Consider the following 18,806-nt stretch of genomic DNA (forward strand, 5'->3'; position numbering starts at 1 on the left):
AGAGGATCAATAATGAGGTCTCAGTATACACAGGTGAAATGATTGCAATATTGTTAGCAGTACAGTGGGTCGAGGATACTAGGCCTTTAAGGACAGTTATTTGTTCAGATTCAAGTTTAGCAATAAAGAGTTTACAGCACAGTCATTCAGACAAAGACCAGACATTTTGATAGAAATACAACAAACACTATTCAGAATTCAAATGATGGGGCTTACAGTCATATTTTTATGGGTACCAGCACACATTGGCATTAGAGGAAACAAAATGGCAGATAAGGTAGCAAAAGAGGTAACAAAAAGAAGTAAGATTGATTTAAGTATTAACATAGGTAAAACTGAAATCAAAGACATTATTAAGCAAAGACTGAAGGAAAGATGGCAAAAGCAATGGGAGGAAGAGCGGAAAGGACGGTGGTTTTACAGAGTCCAGAGGAAAGTGGGAGAGATGAGATGTGCAGGAAAGAACAGAGAAGAGGAGACAGTGATTTCAAGAATTAGATTTGGACACACTGGTCTGAACAGTACACTTTTTGTAATGGGCAAGCATAATACAGGCAGCTGTGAATACTGTGGGCAAGAGGAAACGATAGAGCATGTCATTGTACATTGTGAGAGGTATGAGGAGGAGAGAGAACGGATGAGTGAGCAGTTCAGAAAAGAAGGGAGTACAATTTGATTTGGTAGATATTTTGCAAGGGAGTTCAAATAAGTGCTATCAAATCCTGATGCTTTTTCTTAGGGTAACCAATTTGTTCGGAAGGATATAGGTTATTAGAATATGTAATGGTGTTGTTTGATCCACACTCCATGCCAGTTGGTGGCGGTAATGCACCAAAAAAGTTGTTTGCCAACCGCCAAAAAACACTATATAGAAGAAGAAGAAGAAGAAGACATCATTACAGGCAATCCAGTCAAGGGTGTTTTATTGTCAAACGTCCCAAACAGATCAATGGAATTCGAACCTGCAGCAGTATCTCGACCCCGAAACGTCGCCCATTCCTTCTCTCCTGCCTCACCCGCTGAGTTATTCTTGCTCTGCCACAGAAGGTAGCAGCCACAAGAATTTCATTGTCCTATACAGGGACACATGACAATAAACTCACTTGAACTTGAGGTAGTTGAGGCCAGTTCATTGGCTATATTTAAGAGGGAGTTAGATGTGGCTAAAGGGATCAGGGGGTATGGAGAGAAGGCAGGTACAGGATACTGAGTTGGATGATCAGCCATGATCATATTGAATGGCGGTGCAGGCTCGAATGGCTGAATGGCCTACTCCTGCACCTATTTTCTATGGTCTTCTTGGTCCTCCAAAATATTCCAAATTAAATTTAAACTGCAAGTGATGTGTGTACATATATACACGTTGAACTTACTCCAGCATTTTGTGTCTACCCTATATGCATATATATATATACACACACACACACACACACAATTATATATATATATATATAAAATAAACGTGGGATCCTTTGAGCCAGCATCTTTCAGAGCCGCAGCATTACATCCCTGTTTTTGTATACAAGCCCTCTTGAAATAAATGCTAGCATTGCATTTGCTTTCCTTACAACCGATTCGACTTGCAGAACTTATTTTGGGAATCCAAGTCCCTTTGCACCTCCGATTTTTGGATTCTCTCCCCATTTATAAAATAGTCCACACCTTTATTCCAACTAACAAAATGCATGATTCCACACTTTGCTACACTAGATTCCATCTGCCACTTTTAGTTAAGTACTGGACCAAGTGGGACCCGTTGGGTCCCGTCCCCTCAACGTCACACACACACTATAATATATATATATATACGTATGTAGACTTATATATCAGGGCTCTAAATTAACGGTTGCCCGGATGCCAATTGCCACCTAAAGTCCCGCCGGGCAACCTAAAAGCTGTGCCATTTTGTCGGGCCTGGCAAGCACCCGCGACACCTGCTGTTCAACTCTGAACTGGCCCCCCTCTCTATCTCTCTTTGTCACTCTGTCTCCGCCCACCATCCACGTCTGGGTCTCCTGGCTCCGCTTTCTGGCTGCTCATCATCTGCCGGCACGGCTGGCCGCCTTGCACATGCGCACAACCATGGCCAACACATCATCAGCGACCCTGCACATGGGCACTGCCATGGCAACTGGTCGGCACCAAGCACTTTCTCCCTCCCTTTGCATTGTGGGAGATCTGGCAGCCATTGCCGCCGCGACCGCTGAAAACCACGCAGAATCACTCCCTGGAGCTGGAGTAACTCCCTGGAGTTCAGGGAGCAAGAGTTACTCCAAAAATATTTCAAATGGAATTTAAACTGGAGGTGATGAAGGGTCCACCACCAAACTCCAAAATCTGAACAATAACAGCCTATTTCACTTTATCTGTTTATTTATTGTGTATATGGTCTATGGTATAGAGACACACTGAACTTTTATCTCCTGTTCTGTATTATGATTATATATTCTGTTGTGCTGCAGCAAGCAAGAATGTCATTGTCCTATCTGGGACACATGGCAATAAAACTCTCTGGACTCTTGACTTGGACTTAAGCAAAAAAGGGTTCTAGGGAAAAAAGAGGTACCTTAAATTTAGTTGCGTCTGGTTGGGTAACTATGGTAGGGTGAAGACAATTCCATGCTTTAATTGTGCGGGGGAACGTCATGGAGCAGCCAGCATCTCTGGATAGAAGAAATTGGGTGAAGATTTGGGTAGAGACCCTTCTTTAGAATCCCTCTGGTTTTAGTGGTTTTAGTTTAATTTAAAGATACAGCGTGGAAACCGGCCCTTCGGCCCACCGAGTCCACACCGACCACACTAGTTCTATCCCACACATTAGCGACGCAAGTCAAGAGTCAAAAGTGTTTTATTCTCTCACGTCCCAGTTAGAACAATGAAATCCTTACTTGCAGAAGCACAACAGAATATGTAAACATGGTACTCTGTAAACAATGTTATAAACGAGAAAACAAAACAGTGTTCTATCGTGTGTGTAGGAAGGAACTATAGATGCTGGTTTAAACTGAAGATAGACACAAAAAGCAGGAGTAACTCAACGGGTCAGCCAGAATCTCTGGACAAAAGGAAAATATTACGTTTTGGGTTGGGTCTGAACAAGGTTCCTGCACACCTTTGGAATGTGGAAGGAAACGAGAGGACCCATGCGATCAAAGGAAAAAGGAGCAAACTCCATACAGATAACACCCATATTCAGGATCAATCTAGCACTTTTAGGCAGCAACTTTATGGCCAATGTACTGCCCCTTAGTCTTGAACTGAATTAATACATACAGTAGCTGTAAAGGGGGACATAGCATCACTTAGAGATTTAAGACTGAAAATGTTTAATGTGTGTAAAGGCCTGCTATACTGCTACAAGTAAGAATTTCACTGTTCTGTTGTTGGTACTTATGACAATGAAACACTCTTGGTTTGATTGGTCAGGCCGCATTTGAGATATTGTGAGCAATTTTGGACAACATATCTGAGGAAGGATGTGCTGGCTCTGGAGAGGATCCAGGGGAGGTTTACAAGAATGATCCCCAAAATGAGTAGGTTAACCTATGATAAGTGTTTGTCGGCACTGGGCCTGTACTCGATGGAGTTTAGAATGAGTGGGGACCTCCTTTAAAACCTAGCAGTGAAAGGCTTGGATAGAGTGGATGTGGAGAGAATGTTTCCACTCGTGGGAGAGTCTAGGACTAGAGGTCATAGCCTTAGAATCAAAGGATATTCGTTTAGGAAGGAGATGAGGAGAAATTTATTTAGTCAGAGGGTGGTGCATCTGGAAATTCTTTGCCGCAGGTTGCAATATTCAGGAGGGATAGACAGAAAGGAAAAGGAGGCGGGGTAGCATTGCTGGTTAGAGAGGAGATTAATGCAATGGAAAGGAAGGACATTAGCTTGGAGGATGTGGAATCGATATGGGTAGAGCTGCGAAACACTAAGGGGCAGAAAACGCTAGTGGGAGTTGTGTACCGGCCACCTAACAGTGGTACAGGGTAGTGGAGTTGGGGATGACATCAAACAGGAAATTAGAAATGCGTGCAACAAAAGTAAAACAATTATAATGGGTGACTTCAATCTACACATAGATTGGGTGAATCAAATTGGCAGGAGTGCTGAGGAAGAGGATTTCTTGGAATGTATGCGGGATAGTTTTCTAAACCAAGATGTAGAGGAACCAACGAGAGAGCAGGCTATTCTAGACTGGGTATTGAATAATGAGTTCATTGAGTATAATTCCGACTGGTAACTACGCGCTTCGTCCGAGCACATTATCGCACGCGTCATGCAAGCCATCTTAAATGACCACCTAAACTGTCATTTGGCAACCTAAAAAGCTGCCAAGGTTGCCCGGCTGGCAACAGGCAAATAAAGTTAAGCGAGAGCCCTGTTATAGAATGTTTCGATGATGTAACTAGTAGAGTGGATAAGGGAGAACCAGTGGATGTGTTATATCTGGCCTTTCAGAAGGCTTTCAGAAGGCTTTCGACAAGGTCCCACATAAGAGATTAGTATACAAACTTAAAGCACATGGTATTGGGGGTTCAGTATTGATGTGGATAGAGAACTGGCTGGCAGACAGGAAACAAAGAGTAGGAGTAAACGGGTCATTTTCAGAATGGCAGGCAGTGACTAGTGGCGTACTGCAAGGCTGAGTGCTGGGACCCCAGTTATTTACAATATATATTAATGATCTGGATGAGGGAATAGAATGCAACATCTCCAAGTTTGCGGATTACACAAAGCTGGGGGGCAGTGTTAGCTGTGAGGAGGATGCTAGGAGGCTGCAAGGTAACTTGGATAGGTTGGGTGAGTTGGCAAATGCATGGCAGATGCAGCATAATGTGGATAAATGTGAGGTTATCCACTTTGGTGGCAAAAACAGGAAAGTAGACTATTATCTGAATGGTGGCCGATTAGGAAAAGGGGAGATGCAACGAGACCTGGGTGTCATGGTACACCAGTCATTGAAAGTAGGAATGCAGGTGCAGCAGGCAGTGAAGAAAGCAAATGATATGTTAGCATTCATAGCAAAAGGATTTGAGTATAAGAGCAGGGAGGTTCTACTGCAGTTGTACAGGGTCTTGGTGAGACCACACCTGGAATATTGCGTACAGTTTTGGTCTCCTAATCTGAGGAAATACATTCTTGCCATAGAGGGAGCACAGAGAAGGTTCACCAGACTGATTCCTGGGATGGCAGGACTTTCATATGAAGAAAGACTGGATAGACTCGGCTTGTACACGCTAGAATTCAGAAGATTGAGGGGGGGGGGTCTTATAGAAACTTACAAAATTCTTAAGGGGTTGGTCAGGCTAGATGCAGGAAGATTATTCCCGATATTGGGGAAGTCCAGAACTAGGGGTCACAGTTTAAGGATAAGAGGGAAGTATTTTAGGACCGAGATGAGAAAATCATTTTTCCCACAGAGAGTGGTGAATCTGTGGAATTCTCTGCCATAGAAGGTAGTTGAGGCCAGTTCATTGGCTATATTTAAGATTCAAGATTCAATTTAATTGTCATTTGAGGGAGGGAGTTAGATGTGACCCTTGTGGCTAAAGGGATCAGGGGGTATGGAGAGATGGCAGGGATGGGATACTGAGTTGGATGATCAGCCATGATCATATCGAATGGCGGTGCAGGCTCGAAGGGCCGAATGGCCAACTCCTGCACCTATTTTCTATGTTTCTATGTTGTAGAAACATAGACATAGAAAATAGGTGCAGGAGGAGGCCATTCGGCCCTTTGAGCCAGCACCGCCATTCATTGTGATCATGGCTGATCATCCCCTATCAATAACCCGTGCCTGCCTTCTCCCCATATCCCTTGACTCCACTAGCCCCTAGAGCTCGAACTCTCTCTTAAATCCATCCAGTGACTTGGCCTCCACTGCCCTCTGTGGCAGGGAATTCCATAAATTCACAACTCTCTGGGTGAAAAAGTGTTTTCTCACCTCAGTCTTAAATGACCTCCCCTTTAATCTAAGACTGTGGCCCCCTGGTTCTGGACTCACCAAACATTGGGAACATTTTTCCTTCATCTAGCTTGTCCAGTCCTTTTATAATTTTATATGTTTCTATAAGAGCCCCCTCATCCTTCTAAACTCCAGTGAATACAAGCCTAGTATTTTCAATCTTTCCTCATATGACAGTCCCGCCATCCCAGGGATCAATCTCGTGAACCTACGCTGCACTGCCTCAATCACAAGGATGTCCTTCCTCAAATTAGGAGACCAAAACTGTACACAATACTCCATATGTGGTCTCACCAGAGCCCTATACAACTGCAGAAGAACCTTTTTACTCCTATACTGAAATCCTCTTGTTATGAAGGCTAACATTCCATTAGCTTTCTTCACTATGTAGTTTGCTATGTAATGATTTGTACTTCCAAATCATTAATATATATGGTAAACAATTGCGGCCCCAACACCAAGTCTTGCGGCACTACACTCGCCACTGCTTGCCATTCTGAAAAGGGCCCGTTCACTCCTACTCTTTAATTCTGTAATTTTTCTCTCTAGCTCCTTTCTTGAAAAGTGGGATAACATTAGCTATCCTCCAATTCACAGGAACTGATCCCAAATCTATTGAATATTGGAAAATGATCACCAATGCTTCCACTATTTCTAGAGCCGTCAGTTGATATTTTTATGGCAGAGATAGATAGACTTTTGATTTGTACAAGTGCCAGAGGATATGGGCAGAAGGCAAAATGGCGGAGTACACGATGGGCCGAATGGCCTAATTCTACTATCGCATGACCATATGACCTAATTGACTTGAAATCCGTCAGCAAAAAAGACTGGATTTTGGCAAATCTAACTAAACCCCGCTTCAATGACTCTACATAAACCAGTTATTAATTTGTGATCTTATCCCAATAAAACCTCTCCTGCACAGTGCAAGTAACTTTTGATTGCCTCTAATGACGTATTACCGGAATGCGGATGTACAAAGGAACCTATAAATGAATGCGCATAAGTCACTGAAAGCAAACACACAGATGCAGCAAGCAGTTGAGGTGCCAAAATAAGCTCCAAACTACATAGACTTGGGGGCATTGTTGTTGTCCTGTTGCACTATTATTATTTAATTGTTTGATTAATGTGCATGCATGTTTACATTTATTATTTTGTTTACAGAGCACTATGTTTACATATTCCATTGTGCACTCAAAAATTTGATTAGATTGGCTCCAGTCAAATCTCGTCAAGGCCCTAGATTGGGTCTGATGAAGGTCGACCCAAAACATCACCCATCCTTTTTCTCCAAAGATGCTGCCTGACCTGCTAAGTTACTCCAGCTTTTTGTATGTGTGTATGTACATCTATCTATTCTTATAACTATAAAACACTGATCTTGGATGTGTGTGTATTTATTTATTTGTTTGTGTGTGATCACATCTACTCGAAAAAACAACACGCGATCGGGACATTCTTTTACATATTCTACTAGAGATTTACCCCCTGAAGTCCGAAATCAGCTTACCTGGAAATTTCACGCTTTATTTCTTGAGTTATTAATCAAAATGTTCAAGAATCTGATGTTTAAGAAGGAACTGCAGGTGCTGGAAAATCGAATGTAGACGAAAATGTTGGAGAAATTCAGCAGGTGAGGCAGCATCTTAGGAGCGAAGGAAATAGGCAACGTTTCAGGTCGAAACCCTTCTTCAGACAAACCCTTCTTCTAATCTTCTTCCCTCTTTGTATAAGAAGGAACTGCAGAAGAAGGGTTTCGACCCGAAACGTTGCCTATTTTCTTCGCTCCATAGATGCTGCTTCATCCGCTGAGTTTCTCCAGCATTTGATTTCTATGTTCAAGAATCTGAAATGTCTTTGAAAATAAAACCGAGTGGCTTTGGCTGATGACATTATAATATATACAGGTGCACAACCTTTTATCCGGAGTTCCGGAAACCGAAAAACTCCGAAAACCGGCCATTTTTTCCAGGATGTCGTCTGCACACCAAAGCTCGCGTTTGGCGCCAAAATTGACCCGAAACGACCCATGGTCAACCCAGGTCTGTACTACTGTAGCGGCTGCCTCCTCCCCGGAGACCGGGGAGACACTTAAACATCTGTAAATCATTGCTTAAATGTTAGTCAGTTAGTTTGGAGGGCTTTTATGTGAAGGGGGGGTGAAGGGGTAAAGTTTAATTCTTAGTCCCCTACCTGGTCGGAGAGGCGGGGAGCGGTCAATGCCTTACCGGGTCGCCGTGCAGTAAGCTCCAAATCCACCACCGCCCCGGCCGGACGCACGCAGCCCCAGCTCCGCGAATGTTGGGAGTCGGCGGCGGCGCAGCGCTGGGATACCAGCGGGGAGCAGGCAATGCCTTACCGGGTCGCCGTGCGGTAAGCTCCGGAGCGCTGTGGCCGCCGACTCCCAACATTCGCGGAGCTGGGGCTGCGGGCGTCCGGCCGCGGGCGGCGCTGGATTTGGAGCGCCTCGCAGCCAGGGGTAGAGTTGCCGGGGTCGGAGCTACAACCGGCGCCGCCCGCGGCCGGACGGAGCCCCCAGCTCCGCGATGTTGGGAGTCGCCGACCAGGTAGGGGACTAAGAATCAAAGTTTCCCCCTTTACCCCGCCCCACCCCTCACCACAACCACCACCACCACCACATAAAATCCCTCCAAACTAACTGACTAACATTTATGCAATGATTTACAATGATTCCCCGGTCTCCGGGGAGGAGGCAGCCGCTCCAGACTTTTCAAGCCACCCACGCTACCTTCCTAATCTACGCTAAAAATCTTCCATTAGGAAATCCGAAAATGTCCGAAATCCGACAAGTGTCTGGTCCCAAGGCTTTCGGATAAAAGGTTGTGCACCTGTATTAAACATAAAGAAATAATCAAAAGAAAAGAAATAAAAAAGAAACATTTAGAATACTAATATATTTGATAATCAGTGGTGCTTTTTATTAGTTGCATCTGCCGTGTTTCATCAGTTGCATCAGGCTCGTGTGCATCAGCCGCTCAAAATATATAAGAGTGGCGTGTTTCTCAATAATTCACTTGATTGGCGCTTCTGTACGTTCTCCTCATCCTCTGGTGCTCTTGCCTTTTTTGATTCCGCAGATATGGGTGAGTGTTGACTGATGTCAACATTAGTTATACTATTATCAATATTTGCTTTTTTTTTCCTTAGCAAACCTCAATGGCTACAAAACGCAGGAAGGTGGATGCTGAGTGCCGAATCTTCCAGGGCATTTGGACAGAAAAGTACTTCTTTATACAGCACTTCGGCACGCCCACATGCCTTATCTGCCACGCAAGTGTTAGTGTGAACAAGGAGTTCAACATCAGGCGGCACTATGTAACAAAACATCCAAAATTCAGTGAAATTATTGGGCAAGCAAGGAAGCATGAAGTTCATAACCTTAAATGGAGCCTGGCAAATCAGATGTTGAAGAAACAAGGTGTGGAATCAGAGAGGAACACGCTTGCTAGCTACGCGGTTTCTAAGTTGATAGCAGAAAATATGAAGCCCGTCACTGACGGAGATTTTGTGAAAGAATGTTTGATGGCAGTTGTGGAAATTCTGTGTCCTGAGAAAAAGGTTTCATTTTCAAATGTCAATCTCTCTGCAAGAACAGTTGCACGACGAATAGAAGAAATGTCAGCAGATGTGAAAAGCTGTTTGAAGGACTATTGCAGAAATTTCCAGTTCTTCTCAATAGCCCTCGATCAGAGTACAGATACCAAAAACACCGCTCAGCTTGCAGTGTTTGTACGTGGAGTAACTTCAGATTTTGACACTGTTGAGGAGTTTGTTCAACTGGAACATATGAAGGGTGCTGCCATAGGAGTAGATATTCTTGTGGCATTGCTCAAGTGTACCACAGACATGGAGCTGGATCTATCTAAGTTAGTATGCGTAGCAACTGATGGAACGCCAGCAATGGTTAGAGAAAAAAAAGGTGCTGTGGCTATGCTTGAAAGCCACATGGAAGGCCTTGAAATTAACCACGAGATTAAAAAAATGCACTGCCTAATCCACCATGAAGCACTGTTCGCCAAGTCTTCAAATGTGAAGGATGTGATGGAGGTAGTGGTAAGAGCAGTAAACCTGCTATTGTCACGGGGACTAAACCACCGTCAATTTCAACAACTTTTCTCGGAAGCAGAGGCCCAGTATGGAGACCTGCTCTATTTCTGCGACGTTCGGTTGCTCAGTCGAGGTGCAATGTTAGAAAAGGTATACGCTCTGCGGGAAGAAATAGCAACATTCCTCGAAGGTAAAAATGTGAGTGCCTCAGAATTTCGCGATCCTAAATGGCTTTCGAGTCTAGCATTCCTGGTAGATTTAACAGCTCATTTAAACAACCTCAACTCGCAACTTCAGGGAAGAAATCAACTCGTACATGATATGTGTGGACACATCGTCGCCTTCGAAACAAAACTGCGACTGTGGGAATGCCAGCTTGAGAAATCATGCTACGCTCATTTCCCCAAACTCCAGGAGACCCAACCGACAGACACCGACACATTTGTGACTGTGATACGTGACTTGAAAACTGAGTTTTCTTCACGTTTCGCTGACATTCGCTCACACACAAGCGAATTCAGGCTGTTTGCCACTCCATTTGACGTGGACATCGACAATGCACCAGAAAATGTTCAAATGGAACTTATTGAGATGCAGTGCAGCGATGTATTAAGAACTAAATTTAATGCAACGGACATATCTCTACTAGAGTTCTACAAGAAATATCTCCATGAAACTGGTAGGTATACCAACTTAGTAGATCACGCAAAAAAAATGACATCAATGTTCGGCAGTACTTACATGTGTGAGCAACTCTTCTCAAAAATGAAATACACGAAGAGTAAATTAAGAAACCGACTGACTGATGCCCATTTAGATGGCATCTTGCATCTGGCCTCTTCCAACCTGTCACCTGATATTGAGAGACTGTCGAGCGTAAAACAACAAGTGTCACACTAACTGCTATGAGACAGACAAACAGACTGACGGAGAGGGGAAGGGTAGTTTCAATACCAGTGTCTCAAACTAACTTTGTTCTGAACTTTGTTTAGTTCACTTTGTTCAGTAGTCAAGTCAAGTCAAGAGAGTTTATTGTCATGTGTCCCAGATAGGACAATGAAATTCTTGCTTGCTGCAGCAAAACAGAATATTGTAAACAGTTCAGTTCAATATACACATATATGTATGCTGTAGACAAAATATTGCTAAGTGGGACTAAGTGGGACCCAGCATCACACGGGAGAGCTGGTCCCCCAACGCATAATTCCAACTCTCCACCAATTCCAATATTGGTGGCCAGTGGGCGGGGCTTTCTGGAGTGCTAGTATGGGTGTTGTGGGCTGAAGGGACTGGTTTCCAGAGGGCTAGTATGGACATTGTGGGCCGAATGGATTCTTGGGCTGGCGGCTCAGTCACTCAAGCCTGTTGTGCTGGCAGCTCACTCACTCACGGGCCGGTGGGCTCGCTGTTGACACACGGCTATTCTTTGAAATTTCATTTCAAGCAGGGTGCAAGGTCACCAAATTGAAGTGCAGTTTCATACCACTTCAAGCAGGGTGCAAGGCCACCAAATTCAAGTGCAGTTTCATACCACTTCAAGCAGGGTGCAAGGCCACCAAATTCAAGTGCAGTTTCATACCATTTCAAGCAGGGTGCAAGGCCACTAAAGACAGCGATTCGTGACCTCTCCCTCCTCCATCTTGCAGAGACTGAGCCACGACCACACGTCTGGGTTTTATAGTCCCTCCCGCCAGAAGGGGCATGTCCTTCATGACATGATTGACAGGAGAGAATATCAACATTTTTAAAACACTAATAACTCTTATTTTCCATCGATGAGAAAAATCCTCTCGTCCTGCGCAGCGGAGGAGGACTCTGAGTAAGATGGCCGAAAATCACAGCCGTAAGTGGCAGTGTTTTTTCTAAAATCAATATACAGAACAACAGGAAGTGGTCAAGGTCAGACTTTTAGTAATATAGATGTATTATTACCTCCATTTATTAACAATGGCGATACATGTGGCAGCCATCCACTCACAGACATGGGTCCTGCCCCTATTCAGAACAAGATTGCCGACCCCTGCCTTATGTCCTTATGCCATTATAACAAGAGCTGGCACGGTGGCGCAGCTGTAGTGTTGTTGCCTCACAGTGCCAGAGATCCGGGTTCAATCCTTACTACTGCCACTGTCTGTACAGAGTTTGTATGTTCTTCCTGTGACCAGGTGGGATTTCTCCGGATGCTCCGGTTTCCTCCCACATACAGGTTTGTTGGCTTCTGTAAATTGTAAATTGCCCCTCGTATTTAGGATAGAACTAGTGTGCGGGCAGTGGCGGACTGGGTCTAAAAATATTGGTTGCCGAGACAAAGGGGACCCACTTGATATAGGGGTCCCACTTCATCAGGGGCCCACTTGCCATCGGGCAAGCTGACACCCTGGCCAGTCCGCCACTGTGTGCGGGGATCGCTGACCCATGTACCGAGGGGCCTCTTTCTGTCCTGTATCTCTAAAACTAAAACTAAACTTATGTTAAGTTCTATTGTTCTTTTAATTGTGTTGTTTTCTTTTAATTGTATGACTGCATGGTAACTCCAATATCACAGTACCTTACTGGTGCATGTGACAATATATGTGAATAAGAATTCGAATTTGAAAGGAAAGAAAGCAGCTTAAAAGGAGAATTCCTCAGAGTAGGGGCTTACAAGATGGAAAACATTGTTAACAAATGAGGAAGTGGACAGAGGAACAGATATTATGAAATGATTCCATTGTAGAAAGTGAGGCAAGTGGTCACTCTTCATCTGGACTGAGTGAGATATCTCTATCCAGTTCATAAACTGGAACCTACCAAGAAATAAAAGGAATATAAAGGAGACCATTGTGCTCAAACCCTGGCTCTGCAATGTATGATTCATTTATATTCCATCTCACGGAACGCCAGGGAAGAAGTTGGAAAATGTCAGTAACTTCATAACATTACATCATACATTGTGAAAAAACACATACCAACTTTTTTCACTGACAGGCCTGCCCTGCTTCCTGGGCTTTGCCTTCCAGCCTGAATTGATAGGCTCATCTTAGGTTAGCCGACAAAAAGCTGGAGTTCCTCAGTGGCACGGGAGAAAAGGAATAGGTGACGATTTGGTTTTGAGCAAAGGACGAGGTGATGTTTTGATTCAAGACCCCTCTCAAGAGTCTCTGAAGAAGGGTCTCAACCCGAAATGTCACCTATTCCTTTCCTCCTGCCTGGCCCGCTGAGTTACTCCACCTTTATGTGTCTATCTTCGGTTTACACCAGCAACTGCAGTTCCTTCCCACACATACCTGTGAATGGGATGCTTGCACTCTGAAGAAAAATCACGAATTTCCGAACACGAAGAAAGATTGGTGGCCACAATTTCTGTTTCTTCAGGGGATTCACTGGCAACTTTTGTGTCCCATTGCTACTCTGTACTATTAAAAGTCTCATCTTGTATGTATGTATACGTGTGTGTGTCGTCTGTGAAATGTTCACACAATTTTAATCACATTAACCCCAGCGATAAAATAAACTGCTTCACTTCACATTTCATTCTATATTTCACAAGTTACACGGTTTTAAAAATACCCCAAACCAACTTTTTAAACAGAAAATATTTCAACCCGCTTACAAAGTGTCGGCAGAATGCCCCGCAACAGCGTGGGGGGGGGGGGGGGGTGGGGGCGCAACAGCTTCGAGTGACGTCAGGGGTGGGCCGCATTTAAATTGGGGGATTGCACGGAAGGTCATAAAGCCAAAGGGCTTTGGAGTCGCTCAAGCCTTCTGGAGTACAACACACACAACAAGTGGCTTCTCCCACCACCTCCCCCGGACCACACCGGGTCCCTCTTTGTTCTTGGCAGCTCATCATCAACCAACCACCAGGACTACTACAACTAGGGAGCAGTCTGTACTACTATCTACTTCATTGGTAACCCTCAGACCATCGTTGATCAGACTTCGCTACTTTCTACCTTGCACTAAACGTTATTCCCTTACCATGTATCGGTAAATGGATTGATTGTAATCATGTATTGTCTTTCCGCTGTCCAGTTAGCACACAACAAAAGTTTTTCACTGTACCTCGGTAACTAAACTCAACTATGATTGATTGATACATACATACAGTGGCTTGCAAAAGTATTCATACCCCTTGAACTTTTCCACATTTTGTCACATTACAACCACAAATGTAAATGTATTTTATTGGGATTTTATGTGATAGACCACACAAGTGGCGCATAATTGTGAAGTGGAAGGAAAATGATACATAGTTTTCAAATTTCTTTACAAATAAAAAACTGAAAAGTGTGGCGTGCAAAAGTATTCAGCCCCCTTTACGCTGATACCCCTAAATAAAATCCACTGCAACTAATTGCCTTCAGAAGTCACCTAATTAGTAAATAGAGTCCACTTGCGTGTAATCTAATCTCAGTATAAATACAGCTGTTCTGTGAAGGCCTCAGAGGTCTGTTAGAGAACATTAGTGAACAAACACCTTCAAGAAGCCCAAGGAACACACCAGACAGGTCAGGGATAAAGTTGTGGAGAAGTTTAAAGCAGGGTTAGGTTATAAAAAAATATCCCAAGCTTTGAACATCTCACGGAGCACTGTTCAATCCATCATCCAAAAATGGAAAGAGTATGGCACAACTGCAAACCTACCAAGACATGGCCGTCCACCTAAACTGACAGGCTGGGCAAGGAGAGCATTGATCAGAGAAGCAGCCAAGAGGCCCATGGTAACTCTGGAGGAGCTGCAGAGATCCACAGCTCAGGTGGGAGAATCTGTCCACAGGACAACTATTAGTCGTGCACTCCACAAATCGGGCCTTTATGGAAGAGTGGCAAGAAGAAAGCCATTGTTGAAAAAAAGCCATTTTTATTTTTTATTTTTATTTAACCAGAAGTCTCATTGAGATTAAATATCTCTTTTACAAGAGAGTCCTGGCCAAGACAGGCAGCAGCACAGTTCCACAGTTACAGACAATAATTTAAAAACAACAGAGAACATATAAATAGAGTCACAGTCAGAACATCATCAAACAAAGCATGTACAGACAGAAGAGCCCGCTTCAATTAGAAGGGATTTAAATCTTTATAGAAACCTGCTCCTTAAGTTTCAGTTCATTCTGCAGCTGGTTCCATGCGAAGGGTGCAGCATAACCATAAGAAGTCTGGTTTGCAGTTTGCCACAAGCCATGTGGGGGACACAGCAAACATGTGGAGGAAGGTGCTCTGGTCAGATGAGACCAAAATTGAAGTTTTTGGCCTAAATGCAAAACACTATGTGTGGCGGAAAACTAACACTGCACATCACCCTGAACACACCATCCCCACTGTGAAACATGGTGGTGGCAGCATCATGCTGTGGGGATGCTTTTCTTCAGCAGGGACAGGGAAGCTGGATGAGGGGAAGCTGGATGGAGCCAAATACAGGGCAATCTTGGAAGAAAACCTGTTAGAGTCTGCAAAAGACTTGAGACTGGGGCGGAGGTTCACCTTCCAGCAGGACAACGACCCTAAACATACAGCCAGAGCTACAATGGAATGGTTTAGATCAAAGCATATTCATGTGTTAGAATGGCCCAGTCAAAGTCCAGACCTACATCCAATTGAGAATCTCTGGCAAGACTTGAAAATTGCTGTTCACAGACGCTCTCCATCCAATCTGACTGAGCTTGAGCTATTTTGCAAAGAAGAATAGGCAAAAATTTCAGTCTCTAGACGTGCAAAGCTGGTAGAGACATACCCCAAAACACTTGCAGCTGTAATTGCAGCGAAAGGTGGTTCTACAAAATATTGATTCGGGGGGCTGAATACTTTTGCACGCCACACTTTTCAGTTTTTTATTTGTAAAAAAATTGAAAACCATGTATCATTTTCCTTCCACTTCACAATTATGCACCACTTTGTGTTGGTCTATCACATAAAATCCCAATAAAATACATTTACATTTGTGGTTGTAACGTGACAAAATGTGGAAATGTTCAAGTGGTATGAAAACCTTTCCAAGCCACTGTACTTACATCAATGAAGCAGGCCCATCGGCCCACCGAATCCAGGCTGTCTATCACTCATTTAACCATGGGAATTCCAGTCAAGGAAAGTCTCATCTACATTGATGAACAGTCTAGTCTAAAACACAAATCTCAAAATTGATTGAATTGAAGGATGCAGTGTAATAAAAAGCCATTTTCTCATCCACTCCGTACACACCAGGGACAATTTCAGAAACTGAGATTACACAGCAATACACCTGAAGATGGCTAAATAGCCGCTTGTTTCGATAGAGACCAGAGCACCTGGAGGAAGGAAACCCACACAGTCACAGGTGAAACGTGAAAACTACACACGGACAGCAGCTCAAGTCAGGATTGAACGGGTCTCTGGTGCCGTCAGGCAGCAACTCTACCAGCTCCGCTATTGTGCCACCCATTTCTTTGATGAATGGAAGAATCTGATCTGCATTGGCTGAGGCTGCTTTCTGCAAAACAAGGGTAATTAAACATGGACATTCAGCAACCACCATTTGATAATTCCTATTTTATCTTTATTATATACTAGACCAAGTGGGACCCGTTGGGTCCCATCCCTCAACGTAGCGGGCGAAGCAGCGCAGCGTCACGGGAGGGCTGGTCCCCAAACGCGGGAGTCAGCGCTCACCCCAGTGACAGGCGCCCCCCGGAGCCAATCACGCCATCACCTGTTCCCCCAACATAACCCGTTCCCCCAACGCAACCCAGGCCGAGCCCAGCGAGCCGTTGGGTCTCTGTCACACGGGAGGCCTGGTCCCCCAATGCAATATTGCACCACTAACCCATAGCTGCCACGGGAGGCGTGGTTCCACAACTGAACCCATTCCCGAACGTAAGATTCCAGCACGCCCCTGCCTCCCTCAGCACTGGACTTTAAAAAACATTCCAATTGCACTTTCCCTGCCTGCCGCAGCAGTTCCAATTGCAATATCAATTGCCCCCTCCACCCCTGATCGGCTTGCCTTGTGCCCAAACACCTGGATCATGGGACTAAAATGCAACCAGAACATGAGGAACAGCCCCTTCAGATATTCGTACAGGGGCATCAACCTCACACACTCCATATACACGAGCACATGAACCGGGCCTGTGCAACTCCCACTCCCTCTCTCTTTCTCTCTCTCCCCTATCTCTCTCTCTCTCTCTCCCCGGTCTCTCTATCTCTCTCTCTCACTCTTCCAAACTTTAATCATCAATAACTTGAGAAATATAGGATAAAACCTTAAACTGATTACGGCATGGAAGGCAAAAATGTGATTCAGAATATGTAAAGATTTAAGAGCTATCACGTAGCGTTTTGAGGACGATACAAAACAAATAACACACATACAGACAGACAAGATGAGTCTTTTATAGGCATACTAGACCAAGTGGGACCCGTTGGGTCCTGTCCCCCAATGCGGGGGGAGGGGGATTGCGCGGTGTCACATGGGAGGGCTGGTCCCAGAACACGGCGTCGGCGCTCACCCCAGACACAGGTGCCCCCCAGAGCCAATCACCCTCATCACCCATTCCCCCAACGTAACCTGTACTCCCAATGCGAGCGGGGCCGAGAAAGTGAATAAAGGCAAGGCGGGCCAAGTCGACCAAGCGGGTCCTGAATAAAAGCGAGGCGGGCATATCCGACTGAGCAGGGGGGCCCCGAGTCGAGAGAGCAGGGCCGAGAAAGTGCATAACAGCAAGGTTATTTTTTAATCTCTAGGTGTAGAATAAACCTTATCTTTAAAGATGACGAAAATGAAGCAGTCAGAATCAAGTGTTGCAGAAGTCGATGTTGAGTCGACCTCAATCAGTGCAGAATTGACCGTTGTGGAGCTAATGAAGCTGATGAGGCCCTCCCCCCAATGTCATTGTTTGGGGGGGGGGGGGGGGGGGGGGGGGGGGGGGGCATTGTGACGTCACTGGAAGCTGGTGTTTTAAAAGGTGGTTTTGGCTTTTTTTGAAACTTTAATCATGAGTAACCTGGGGGGGGGGGGGGGATGGGGAGTGTGGCACTCGGCAGCTTGAGAGCCCATTGTGATTGTGCACTGGGTGGCATTGCGACATCAATATCAATCAATATCAGTTTTATTCGTCACTTGCACATAAAGTGCAGTGAAATGAATTTGCCAGCAGCGGTACAATGATAAAGAACACACAAATACACAATAAAAATTTAACACGAACATTCACCACAGCATTCATCACTGTGGTGGAAGGCACAAAATATCCAAAATATCTTTCCCCGTGGTCGTGACCTCGACCCTCCGCAGCCGCCGCTGTGGGTGTCCAGGTGTGTAGACAAGGCAAAATCCAGATAAAGTCCAGGTAAGTCCTGAAACGGTGCCTCCCCAACGGAGACCGCGGCTTCAGGTTGGTGTAGGCCACAGGCCGGCAGTCGAAGATTTAAGGTTCCCGGAAGCACCGCAGACCGCAGGGCTGGCGGTCAGGGGTCCCCGGCGAGGGACCCCGCTCCTGATGGTAAGTCCCCGCCGCACCAGTGGTAGAAGTAGGCCAAGGGCCGGCGGTCGGAGCTTCTTCCCCCAGGTCCCCAACGGCAGACTCTGGCTTCAGGCTGCCGCGGGCCGGCGGTCGGAGCTTCTTCTTCCCCCAGGTCCCCAACGAGGGATCCCAGGCAGCGGACGCCGCGCCAGCTGGAACTTTGCAGACTCTGGCTTTAGGCTGCCGCGGGCCAGCGAACGGAGCACTCTGCTCCGGCAAGCCTCGGTGAGGGCTTGCCGCTCCACGATGAGAGTCCACGCAGCGTCGCCGCTGAAGCCCCGGGCACGTCT

The 18,806-nt window shown here is 45.3% G+C and overlaps 1 protein-coding gene across 1 annotated transcript in view; it reads left to right on the top strand.

Annotated features, from left to right (window-relative positions):
- Window positions 1–13,459, top strand: part of LOC129693428 (general transcription factor II-I repeat domain-containing protein 2A-like) — a 14,263-nt gene extending 804 nt beyond the window's left edge. The window contains exon 2 of the mRNA XM_055630255.1: window positions 9,137–13,459. Within this exon, the coding sequence (XP_055486230.1) occupies window positions 9,146–10,936 (1,791 nt within the window). The 5' untranslated portion in view covers window positions 9,137–9,145 and the 3' untranslated portion in view covers window positions 10,937–13,459. The remainder of the gene's footprint in view (window positions 1–9,136) is intronic.
- Window positions 13,460–18,806: the final 5,347 nt, after the last annotated feature.

Source organism: Leucoraja erinacea, unplaced genomic scaffold (genome assembly GCF_028641065.1).
Source record: "Leucoraja erinacea ecotype New England unplaced genomic scaffold, Leri_hhj_1 Leri_291S, whole genome shotgun sequence".
Classification (NCBI taxonomy): domain Eukaryota; kingdom Metazoa; phylum Chordata; class Chondrichthyes; order Rajiformes; family Rajidae; genus Leucoraja; species Leucoraja erinaceus.